Here is an 11,568-nt window from a genome sequence, read left to right on the forward strand (position 1 = left end):
TGTGAAAGTAACTCTTGTTGAAGAGGGCGTTGCGTTTGTCGTGCTAGTCCCGCTCACCAACAATCGATCCTTCTCTTGGTCCAGGAGTGTCATACTCGAGCGCAGAGTATTAATTTCCTGCTTCAGTTCCTTGATCTGATCATTCAGCTGAGCCTGTTGCTGTTCCATACTTCTATTAAGATCGATAGCTTTATTCAGCTCCGACTCCGCTTGCGACAATTGGCCCTGAGCGTCTCCGAGCGCTTGGTCAGTTTGATCCTGCAGAGTTCTGCAATGAGGAGAATCCAGAGCAGGCGGCATTAGTACACATCTCAGCTGTGGTAGTGAAATCAAACGTGTTACCGTAGTTGAAAATATTGCGTTCGCTGCGTCATCAAATCCTGCTTGGTGCGGCGTAATTCTTCCTGCACGTCGTCCAACTGATCCTCTAGACCGTTTATCGCCGCTCTCCTGGTTCCCTGAGTAACCAACAGATCTTGTCGTTCTTTCTCTATATGCTTGAGTCGATTCTCTGCCTCGACTAAGCTCTCCTTGAGACGAAATTGCTCGTTCGTGTGAGCTTCCGCCATCATCTACAATACGTCATCCACAATCATGCATTCACGACATACAGGGTGAGGCACATAAAACAGGCCACTTGAATAACTTTGAAAATATGCAAGATAGAAAAAAAGTATTAAATACAGAAGTTGTAGAGTTTCAAGTGATCAATCATCAATGGCAATATTAGTATAGCCTTGAATAGCGTCATCAAGGCTATAAGGTTATCTTAAAATTTTTTAATAAAAACTTCAATATTTTATTATATCATCTTCTTCTACCAATTAATTTGAACAACTTTTGTTTAAAACATTTTTTTTTTTGCCTAATATTTTTTTGAAATATGTAAGGAAAACTTGATAATTTTTTAAATATTTAGCTTACGATATCTCGGTAACTATTTGTCGGAAGAAAAAGTTATTTTATTCTATTTGGTCTTAAAAATATGCTATTACAATAGTGCCCTAACTTTGTTAACTTATTGATTTTTCGAAATTTCAAAATCATCAAGTTAACAAAAGTTAGGGGACTGTTATAATAGTATATTCTTAAAACCAAATAGAGTAAAAAAGTCTAGCACCACTTTTTCTCCGACAAATATTTACCGAGATATCGTAAATTAAATATCGAGAAAGTTATCAAGTTTTCTTTAAATATTTCGAAAAATATTTGACAAAAATATGTTTCAAACAAAAGTTGTTTAAATTAAATAGTAGAAAAAGATGATATAATAAAAAATAGGGATTTCCATTAAAAAAAATTCAAAGTAACCTTCTCGTAAGCTTGATGACGCTGTTCATACTAATATTGCTACGTAGTGTGTCACTTAAAAGCCTGAAATTTTTGTATTTAACATTTCTTTCTATCTCATATATTTTCAAAGTTATTCAGGCGGCCTGTTTTAGGTGTCTCACCCAGTATATCCATACCCACGTGACGTGATATATGATTAGCTGACAATTAGCGGTTATCGATTGTTATTTATGCATATGAATCACCGAACAAAATTTCAGCAGAAAGAAATAGTGGATATCAGGATGTTATCAGTGATATTGCATACTGCAATTGTGCGTTAGCTGTAAATATTTAATTGTAATACACCGAGACAAGAACGTCGGGAAGCAACAATGAACAGGATAATGTCCAATTGATTTATTCACGAATTAATGACCTACACGACATACCTTAAGCCTCTCCCGCAATGCGTCACGTTCCTCTATCAATCGTTCGACGTCCGCTCTGGCTGTATCCCGTTCTCGCTCCAGACGTTCGCGCATTGCCTAAGTAACCAAGTTGAGCTAAGTAAACCAAGTTGACGTAAGAAACAAAACGTACATGTGTGTGTCTCACTTGCAAATTGTAATATGCAAATTCTGTATGTATAAAAATATATGAGGCTCCAAGTACCTTCGTCGTGCTTACGTCTGCTGCAGCTGTCGGCGAGCTGGACGCGCAGGTACAAGCACGAACGGGCTTGCACAGGCTGCACGATCTGCAAGGGACGCATGTCTGTCTCTGCTGGCCCTTGTAAGCTCGCAGTCGTGTCTCCAAGTCCTCCTTCTCGTGGCACAAGTCCTCCTTTTCCCGTTGCATTTTGCTCAACGCTTGCTCCTTGTCGCCTAACTCGCGCTTCAACTCGCAGATCCGAGTCCATAGTTCAGTCTATGTTTCAACGAAAAAAGGGAAATATAGAGCTGTGATTCGTCGCACTTGATGATTTCTCTCAGATTTTATTCTCACGTTATCTTTTTCAGACACTTTGCGCTGCTCCTCGCGGTAATTGATGTATTCCTTCCTATAGTGATCCCGTTCCGCTTCCAATCGCTGAATCGACTGCTGCAGCTGTAAAGTTAACGTTACCTTGGCTCGTCGTAGACTTTATAAAACCGGTTGACTCTTAAATAAAGCCGACTTACAGACGCAATTTGTAGATCCGCTTCGTCGATCCGTCTTTGCACGTCGAGATTAGTCATGTCTTTCGTAACTTCCACGTCTTTAGCCATTGCCTGATGATCCACACCGTACTTCTCATCTCTGTGATTCTTGGAAGCTGAAAAGAGTAACAAGTATATTTCACTGCATTTTCCTCAATAAGATTTTCACACGATGTAGTCGTTCCTCCAAAATAATTGTTCTAAAAATTTTGCGCGTAATTTTAGCTTGCTGTTTTAGAAATCGGCCTTAGAAATTGCCTTTAATACCGATCGTTCTCCTCAATCGTTTTCATCCCTTTATTTTGGTCATTCTTTCCCCCTTTTTCTTCGCTCGCGCTCGATCATACCCTCTGTTATTTTGCACAATATTCGTCGTATATAAACGCTCCTTTAATATTTCATTAGCATATTGCAACTGAATGATACCTTGTATATAGCTTTCATTCTCTCTAGTCAATCTTCCTATCTCATGGTTTAAACTTTTCTCTGGAATATCATTTTAAGCTTTTCACTCTCTCGGCAAGGGTGACCAAAACTGTTAAGAGAAAGGAGAGATCGAAATAGAAAGATCTCGACGTACCAATGATCGTTAGTTGATTAATCCTGTCGGTCATTTGTTTCTTCTCGTCTAACGTGGATTCTAAGGTGCGTTGAATGTTACGTTTCTCAAGCCTGCATGCTTCTAGATCCGCCCTCAATTCCTGCACCTCCCTACGCTCTACAGTCAACTCGCGCTCTAAGACATGCACTTGCGTCATGACATCCTCTAATTTTTCCTACACAAGCGTCGTAAGAACAAACGCGTGAACAAATAACTCGCTTTGTGAAAGCGCGTGTGAGTTGTAATTATTACAATTGCGATTGTTCATACCTGAAGCCTGCAGACTCTCCTGTTGTTCTCTTTCACCGCAGAGTTGCAGTCAGCCTCTACAGCTAACGCAACGTGATCTATATCTCTCAATTCTTTCTCTAGCTCTTCATTTCGCGCTGCTAGCTTCATCGCCTGAGACATAGCATCATGTTGTTTATTTAGAGCTTCTGCATCATTCAAGAAAGATTGAAGGCATGAAATTGGATGTTCTGGTGAGAATTTAAGAATCGCAAATGCACGTCGCGAGGATTTCTCTGCTCTACTTCCTCACCTTTCAGCTGCTGCTCCAACTCCAATTTCGCTTGCTGAAAGACTCGCATTTGACTAGTTTCCACGACATCGTGCGTAGCGCCAGCTTTCTTCTCCAGCTTTTTGCAGACGCAATCCTTGCTAACAGCGGTGTAGGGACGACCACCCTCCAACATTTTTCTTAACCGACTTATTTCTTTCTCTTTTGCAGTTAACTGTAAGATAATTACCTTTTAACGAAGCAGTAATTAGCCCTCGCGATATCAAGAGTAACGTTACTTTTGCTTCAACAATTGATAGCAGCATGTTCTAATATTCCCTCACAAGAGACGCCCAATTAATGCATGCACATCTAGATATTAATGCTTAATATACCTCTTTCTCAAGGGTCTCTACTGTGTCAGTCTGCAGTAATAGCTCCCCTCTTAATTTCGTTACCTCATGATTCAAGCAGCTTATTTTGTGATCTGCCATGCTTATCATATCTATTACCTTCGGTTCCACATTGCTCAATTTTGGTAACGCAACACTACTCTTTGCTCTCGGCATTGGCTCAGACTCTAACACTGATCTTCGAAGAGGAAAACTGGAGCGCTTCTTAGCGGCTGTAAAAATTTTATTCAAGTTAGTGTTGCTTCAGTATGAATACTTCAATGTGACAAATTATATCAATCACCTAGTCCAACATTAATGATAGTCGGCTTTGAGCATTTGCCTTGCAGTTCCAATATCTTCTTAGATTTTGCAGCTGACTCGCTCTCCAGCTCCTTTATCTTATGTATGTTGCGTGAAGATGCCAATTGCAGATCATTGCACTCGCATTCCAATTTGTGTATCTGCTTCTTAAGCTCCTTGACTTGTTTCTGATGTGTTTCCTTAGCCTCTATCAGATCTGCATGAAGCTGGTTACATTCCCTCACTAATCTTGCATTGTCACATTTGTAAGGATCAACTGTCAATTGCAATTGACTACATGCCTGTATATAAAATACAATGTCATCGTTAAATTATGAAGCATAACATTGAAAATAATTGTTTGCAGTCATTATTCATTAATGAAATGACTGCTTAAAATCATCTCATGTTTGAAACTTGCATGAAGTCGGACAATGAAACCAACTTCAAGCGTTGTCCAGATTCTCAAGCTTAGTAGAAACTTTGAACAATCTCAGAGTGTTAAACAGTATTATCATTACCACAGCTTACCTCGACGTTCTCCTGAGCAATAGCTTTAAAATGCTTGAGACTGTCAGTAGTTTGAATAAGATCGGCCAATAGAGTCTCTATCAGAGGCAAAGCGTCTAATGACAATGCTTGCTTGTATCCCAAGTTATCCAGATGTTTCCTGACCGCTCTGTACCTAGCAGCAACGTTATATTCTGTCTCCTCACTCATCTTGGCAAGATATGAAGAATTGACACAACAGTATTCAATTTGTGCGTTAACTATTGCACAAGAAGTCCGATCACAGCATTGTTTATTGGCAGCAGCGAGGCATTAACCTCCTTGCCCCATTGTTGTTATGTCTAACACATCATGCGCATGGCAAATAATATAATATACAATGAACGCCATGGATCATTGTTAGAACGACACAGAAAATATCGGCACTGTCATAGGAATGATGTTAGAAACATGATGTGAAAATGTTGCAACGGACAACAATCGAGTGTTCCATAAGCGATGATTCGAAAACAACGAAATCTGGCCCTCACGAGTTTTCGAGTCGCGTGCGACTCAACAACCATGTACTTTGCTGAGAAAAGCACGCAGAAGAATTTATTTACTCGCGTTCCGATCCGCGCTGGAAGACGAATCTGACGTTCGCACGGCGGACTGCCGTTTTAACGGAGTTCAAAATCGTCGCCAACTTGGGTGTTCTACCGGTGATTTGCATCAGATGACCAACCTCGGGACTCGATTCACTATATCCTAGGGTGGGACGTATCGTCTTTGCCCGTGGGTGTCACGTGTTACCTGCGCCGCAATGGCCGGCACCTTTGTCGGCGTGCGGTGAGGAAAATCCGAACAAACCGAAACTTATTTTTTCAACAAAATGTGCAAAAGAACGCGTCGCGATGCGGTGACGCGTGCGGTGCGGCGTGATTCCTGCTTATCGATATAGACGCGCACAGTGCGAACAATCGACCGCCGCTCGTCGATTAATTCGCGGCGAAGTTGCGATCGGCGTATGTTAATTTTAACCGCGACGAATATCGCTGTTTATTTTGTTTCGCAGGCCGATGTTTAATGTCAATGTTAACCCGCGCGGAAGATCATGAAGGTGAGGCGGCCGATGTCGCCAACGGATTGTCATTATTGCGCGCGGCCGGCGACGTGCTCGCTCGTCCACCTTTGAAATAATCCGCGACGGAGCGAGGAGCGAGCCGCGGCGAAGGAGAGGTTCTCGACGTTGGACACGGTTCTCGCGATTTCCCGAAATGAGCGCGAATTTGGCCTCCGATCCGAGAAAGATCCTCTCGTTGATCGAGCAGCTCTGCGATCTGTCGCACACGGAGATACAACAGCGGCTCAACAGATACGTACGTATGTACATAATTGCGCATTCTCGATCGTGCGATTTTTGAACGATCGGGCCACGGGACCGAATCGTCGCGTCAATTGGCCAATGGTGACGCGATATCGAATAATCACGGTCGTCTGCTAACCGGCGGATCACCGGCTGACCGTGTCCTCTTTTCTGTTTTCGCAACAACACACGCTGATTGCGTAATGCGGTGTATTTAATTTCCGTGCTTTATCCGTTTTCTTGTTATATTAATCCAATTTTCTCTCTTGCAGGTGCAGAATGAGACGAATGCGAAAGTGGTGTTTCTTATATCAATACCGTTCGAGTCGGAGGAGATGGTTATTTATGTGATAGGTGAAGAAATTTTGGATAGACAATTGAGATTTCCTGTAAGTTTTTTGTGTCTCTGCAGAGATAAGCGACCGGGCACGTTTTTATCGGATATAGTTAAGTGAATTTAATTAAAGAATTGTAAAGGTGTTCGGCAATGATTAAGAAAATACCAATTTATCTTGTGTTGTTTGTGTATAGTTTGCACTCTTGTAGAAGAAAGGTTACTAATTATACTTGTTATTATCAGTATACAACCATCATTCAGAAAACTTAACAAGTACTTTAAACTGCCTGCTTGTAGCCACTTCTACGGCAAATTAAACATCTAATTCTTTATCGTCACTCTATCGGTGATATCAGATAGTGAGATAACATTATCCTTATGAATTTTTGCATGAGAGACACTTGACATAATTTTTGTATGATATCTTTACTATTAAGAACAATTCCATGTATCTACTTGTGAAAACAATATAGTATATTTATGTATTTTATATAATTTTTACAAATGAGTACACTTCAATAAGTAAAGCATTAAGAATATTATAAAGCATGAAAATGAATTTTATTACAGATAAAGAACAATGTTTTATATGAGGCTGTGACAAGTATGACAACATTAGTCACAAGTGTTGAAAAACTTGATCAGGACTTGCTAAGATATATCAATAGAATAGCCAACACATCAAGTTCCTGTCTTTCTCTTTTGACAATTCCGATACAACACCCTTTTAAGAATTATACAGCCTTGCTTGTATGCCTTGTAAACCGTATGAATTGTACAGAATATATGGATGGGGATGAATCTGATCATGCTTGTATAGAGATAGTTCAGGAGTGCTTTAGGTAATTAATGTGTGTAACATACATGTTGGGATGTAATTATTCTAATGTCAAACATATTTTAAATGTAATTCCACAGATTTTGCCTTGGATATATATTGAGCTCCTTGCGTTACTTTGAGGAAATTCGCGAGAAGCAGCAATGCCAGAATTTGCTAGCTGTTTCCAGAAAACTTTACACGCATTTGGGTATGGTGATTAGTTGTTCAACTGTAATGATCAACTTGCAATTAGCTCTTAATCGTCTTTTCGTACACTCATGTAGGAGACTTAACTGATCTTCTACGAGAGATTATGGCAGAAGTCAGAAAACTGACAAACGCGGAGAGATGTTCCTTGTTTCTATTAGATCCTGACCAACAAGATTTGGTCGCTAAAGTGTTCGATGGTCTTTCCACAAAAGAAGTAGGTAATATGCATGTTAATTCCAAGAATTAATCTAACTAGAGGCCTTGACATTTTACAAATAACTACATTTCCTCCAAATGTTTCCAGAATGCAAATGAAATGAGGATACCTATCGGGCAAGGTATAGCTGGTCATGTTGCAACTAGCGGTAAATTACTCAATATTCGTGATGCATATAATCATCCCCTCTTTTATCGTGGGGTCGACGAGTTAACAGGGTTTAGAACTAGAAACATTTTGTGTTTTCCAATACGAGATGAGAAGGGCATTATTGGTAAATTATTTAGAAAAACATCGTGCTTAAAATAAATGCACAGTATAAGAAAAAGATGAAAAGATGGTGTGACATCTTATTTGCTATATCTTAGGAGTGGCCCAACTGTGCAATAAGATGGATGGTTTATACTTCGATGTCTCCGACGAAGAGATCGCGACGGCGTTTAGTATCTATTGCGGTATATCGATAATGCATAGTATCGTTTATAAAAAAATGCAGGATGCTCAAGCTCGAAACAAACTCAGCAATGAGATCATGATGTATCATATGAAGGTAAATTTTAATTAACTTAAATTTTAATTAATCAGAAAGCTCCGATTGACGCATTTCAGTCGGACGTAAAATCATGCTAATTGTGCATTGTTGCATAATAATAAAAATTTTATTTCCAGGTGGAGGAATCAGCTGTGGAAGCTTTGCTAAACTGCAGGGACGATCACAGCATTAAAAATTTCGACGAGTTTCACTTCAATCCGAGGAATGTGCCGTACAAACACATACCGTGTTACGTTATCAGGATGATTACAGACTTGACTGCCTTTCAACAATGGAGAATTAAAATGTCCACGCTCGCAAGGTACATAGAAAATATATGTCGAAGTGACGCACGCCTTGCTATTTCTTGTAACATTTAAATTATCGATCAAAAAATTATCGATAAACAATTATATTTCCCAGGTTTATACTATATGTCAAGAAAGGTTACAGAGACGCACCTTATCACAATTGGATACACGCATTCTCCGTGACGCACTTCGGGTATCTGTTGATAAAAAATATGCAGCTTGTCGACAAGAACTATATGACACCTCTGCACGCTCTGGTATTCCTTGTGTCGTGCCTATGCCACGATATTGACCACAGAGGAACTAATAATACCTTTCAGACCAAGTTGGGAACTGTATTGGCAAGCCTTTACAGCTCGGAAGGCTCTGTTATGGAGGTGAGATGTGAATGTTATCGCTCGAAATAGCTGAAACGATTTCATGGCCATTGATCGGATCGATTTTCCGTTATATAACAGAGACATCATCTCGCGCAAACAATGTGCATCTTAAACACCGAAGGCTGCAATATATTTGAGAGTTTCGATAGCGACGAGTACAGCGAAGTCCTGGACTTGCTGAGGAACAATATACTCGCCACCGACTTGGCTTCTCACTTTCGTAGCAGACAAAGGCAAGAGCAGATGATTCGCGATGGATATAATAAGGATGACCCAAGGCATCGGAAGCTGTTGTTTGAATTGTTCATGACTTGCTGCGACCTTAGCGATCAAACCAAAGACTGGAGAGTTGTGAAGAAGACCGCGGTAAGTTCTGCTCGCAGACGGTCGCTTTACGATACGGTTAATATCGACATTAATCATAAGTGACTTTTATTGTTATATATTTTTTTTTATTGTACAACAGGAACAAATATACGACGAGTTCTTTACACAAGGCGATATAGAGAAAAGCATGGGCAGTGCGCCTGTTGAAATGATGGACAGGGAACGTGCGTCTATTCCCGATCTTCAGATAGAATTCATTACTAACTTGGTCATACCCATTTTTACGTAAGTATAATCGTCAATCGGAACGTTGGACTATTAACATTTTTACACCGATAATATTATTTGATTTTCAAGTAATCTGTCGCTGTTGTTCTCGTCGACGGCACCCCTCGTCTCTATGATAGAACGCAATCGTTCGTTGTGGGAAGTCGCTAAGGACTTGTTTCAAAAATACTATAAAAATGGTATGAAAGGAATAGATATTTTACTTGATCCCAACTTCGAAGATGAGGTACTCGCAACACTTACTTCGGAAAGACACTGTTCCGCCAGCAATTTTGATGAATGCAAATCATAGAGTGGATACGTGAAATAACGTTGGAGAGGAAGCTCCTTCCGGATTATGTCCGGAATACATCCGGTGGATATCTACTGATATCCACAATTTGGAAGATGCATATAGCAGATACAATATGGAGTAATACCAATTGTTCAACTGGCGTTTTGTTCATAACATAATGTGATAAATTTAATTTTTTGCAGTTACAACTTAAAGAGAAAAACAATTTTAAGATTTGATCCATTTTTACATGGAGATACTTAAGCGTAAGGAATAAATTTATCGAAAATCAAAATGTGATTTTAAAAGCAATCAACTAGTTGCATTTATAATATAGAGGTAGACGTAGATCATTTTTACTTGGACAATTCGGGGAAAAAGTGAGGCAGTTATAAAATATATTTTGTGCACTGCCGATTTAAATTACTTTTGCACGTTGCATATCACCGTTGAATAAGTATGAACACACTTTAAGGGTATTTTGGCACTTTATTTCTCACTGCTGATATTTATAACTAATAATTTATGCGTATGCACCTAGTAACTTTTGCAAAGAACTCTTGTCTTTACTTCCCTGGTGAAGATATACATCTAATGATAACAAATTAAATGTGATATAAATAAAAAAGGTGCTGTTTACACAATTTGAAATGTATATAAAACTAATTAGCATTTATAAAGGATATGTACTAATAAAACATATGTGATAATATATTCGTTGTTTCCAGTTGGACTTTCTGTTCCGGCTGCAGGAATGTATACTAAAGTGTTTCTTTTTGTCGAATTATATCACGTAAACGAGAAATTATACGTAAATGATATATCATTTAGAAGTTCGAGATTTCTTTTAATCTGCAGGTTCTCCAGTATGATACTTTTATAAAATTATTTATTATTGAAGGAAAAACCGATTTAGCTTCGTGATACATTAAGAAGGGGCATACACTTAGGGGCATGAGAAATAGCTCTATTTTCAAGAATTTGCTTCCTGGACAGTATTAGAAGTATTAAAGCAGAATTTGGTATATTATTTATACTTTCATTAAAAAAATGTCCAAGGCGCATTCCAAAATATCGTATAAGATAACAGATCTGTTGGCGTTAAAAATGGCCGCTGCTGGCCCGTTTGGCGGTATCCACGTCTTATATAGTTCATTTGAAGCACACAAACAAAAAATTCTTAGATATATATTAAAATCTAGTTTTTGTTATAACCGATATTTAAAACTCACGTCACAAAGTTCTGTTTATCTGATTTTAAAATTGCGATTTTTTACCAAAATCCGATCTTCGTATGGTTTATTTTAAAATGAGGCGAAAGCTATAAAAATAAAACGATAAAAACTGTATAACCTGCGAGAAACAATTCAATATATTTTAAATATGGAATCATATTATAACAATAAACTTACTTTACACAACGTATCGATGTATTATCGACAGAGTAGAAAAGATCCATGAGGCCTAGGAGAACATTATTCTAAAGATTTGTGAAAAGAAAAAGAATCTTCCAGAAGATTTGTGAAAAGAAAATATTGATCTTCTAGAGTTTTCATACAGTCTGATGTGCCATCAAGTAATATTAACCGTCCTCTGAAATTTCTCGCCTCCACCAGTCTCGTTAACTCGATAGCGATTAGCGATCCGTATGAATATCCAATTATTATAAATTCTGTAGAATCCTCCATCTTTTTGATATTATATGATACATTTTACTAATTTCTTAATCGAAGTGACACAATTCCAAT

The 11,568-nt window shown here is 38.8% G+C and overlaps 2 protein-coding genes across 4 annotated transcripts in view; one reads left to right on the plus strand and one right to left on the minus strand.

Annotated features, from left to right (window-relative positions):
- LOC105182079 (centrosomal protein of 135 kDa) overlaps nt 1-5,484 on the minus strand; it is a 59,870-nt gene extending 54,386 nt beyond the window's left edge. Inside the window, exons 1-13 of one of the 2 annotated variants that reach the window (XM_011139229.2) lie at nt 4,801-5,484; nt 4,271-4,571; nt 3,970-4,199; nt 3,617-3,809; nt 3,346-3,512; nt 3,055-3,250; nt 2,901-2,960; nt 2,457-2,590; nt 2,281-2,382; nt 1,948-2,202; nt 1,725-1,820; nt 343-572; nt 58-268 (exon numbers count right to left, since the gene is read on the minus strand). In XM_011139229.2, coding sequence (XP_011137531.1) covers nt 58-268; nt 343-572; nt 1,725-1,820; nt 1,948-2,202; nt 2,281-2,382; nt 2,457-2,590; nt 2,901-2,960; nt 3,055-3,250; nt 3,346-3,512; nt 3,617-3,809; nt 3,970-4,199; nt 4,271-4,571; nt 4,801-4,989 — 2,364 coding nt within the window. In that variant the 5' untranslated portion in view covers nt 4,990-5,484. The remainder of the gene's footprint in view (nt 1-57; nt 269-342; nt 573-1,724; nt 1,821-1,947; nt 2,203-2,280; nt 2,383-2,456; nt 2,591-2,900; nt 2,961-3,054; nt 3,251-3,345; nt 3,513-3,616; nt 3,810-3,969; nt 4,200-4,270; nt 4,572-4,800) is intronic. The other variant, XM_011139230.3, reaches the window with a different exon arrangement.
- Nucleotides 5,485-5,694: 210 nt separating this feature from the next.
- LOC105182080 (cGMP-dependent 3',5'-cyclic phosphodiesterase) lies at nt 5,695-10,579 on the plus strand. Of its 2 annotated transcripts, none has more exons than XM_011139231.3 (12): nt 5,695-6,137; nt 6,397-6,570; nt 7,032-7,303; nt 7,380-7,489; nt 7,566-7,705; nt 7,796-7,982; nt 8,077-8,258; nt 8,378-8,562; nt 8,664-8,928; nt 9,010-9,297; nt 9,398-9,543; nt 9,616-10,579. In XM_011139231.3, exons 1-12 carry the CDS (start codon nt 6,036-6,038, stop codon nt 9,836-9,838), a joined length of 2,274 nt encoding a protein of 757 aa, XP_011137533.1. In that variant the 5' UTR covers nt 5,695-6,035; the 3' UTR covers nt 9,839-10,579. The 2 variants fall into 2 exon arrangements, with proteins under 2 accessions (XP_011137533.1, XP_011137535.1); XM_011139233.3 differs by having other exon boundaries at nt 6,397-6,513.
- Nucleotides 10,580-11,568: the final 989 nt, after the last annotated feature.

The sequence above is a fragment of the Harpegnathos saltator genome, unplaced genomic scaffold (assembly GCF_003227715.2).
Source record: "Harpegnathos saltator strain DR-91 unplaced genomic scaffold, Hsal_v8.6 scaffold259, whole genome shotgun sequence".
Lineage (NCBI taxonomy): Eukaryota > Metazoa > Arthropoda > Insecta > Hymenoptera > Formicidae > Harpegnathos > Harpegnathos saltator.

What these genes read in the sequence shown, in the direction of transcription:
- LOC105182080 (XM_011139231.3), top strand. Translation starts at nt 6,036, where the DNA reads ATGAGCGCGAATTTGGCCTCCGATCCGAGAAAGATCCTCTCGTTGATC. An exon ending in ATAGTTCAGGAGTGCTTTAG is followed by an intron (nt 7,304 to 7,379) that starts GTAATTAATGTG and finishes GTAATTCCACAG; the next exon opens with ATTTTGCCTTGGATATATAT. An exon ending in AAAACTTTACACGCATTTGG is followed by an intron (nt 7,490 to 7,565) that starts GTATGGTGATTA and finishes ACACTCATGTAG; the next exon opens with GAGACTTAACTGATCTTCTA.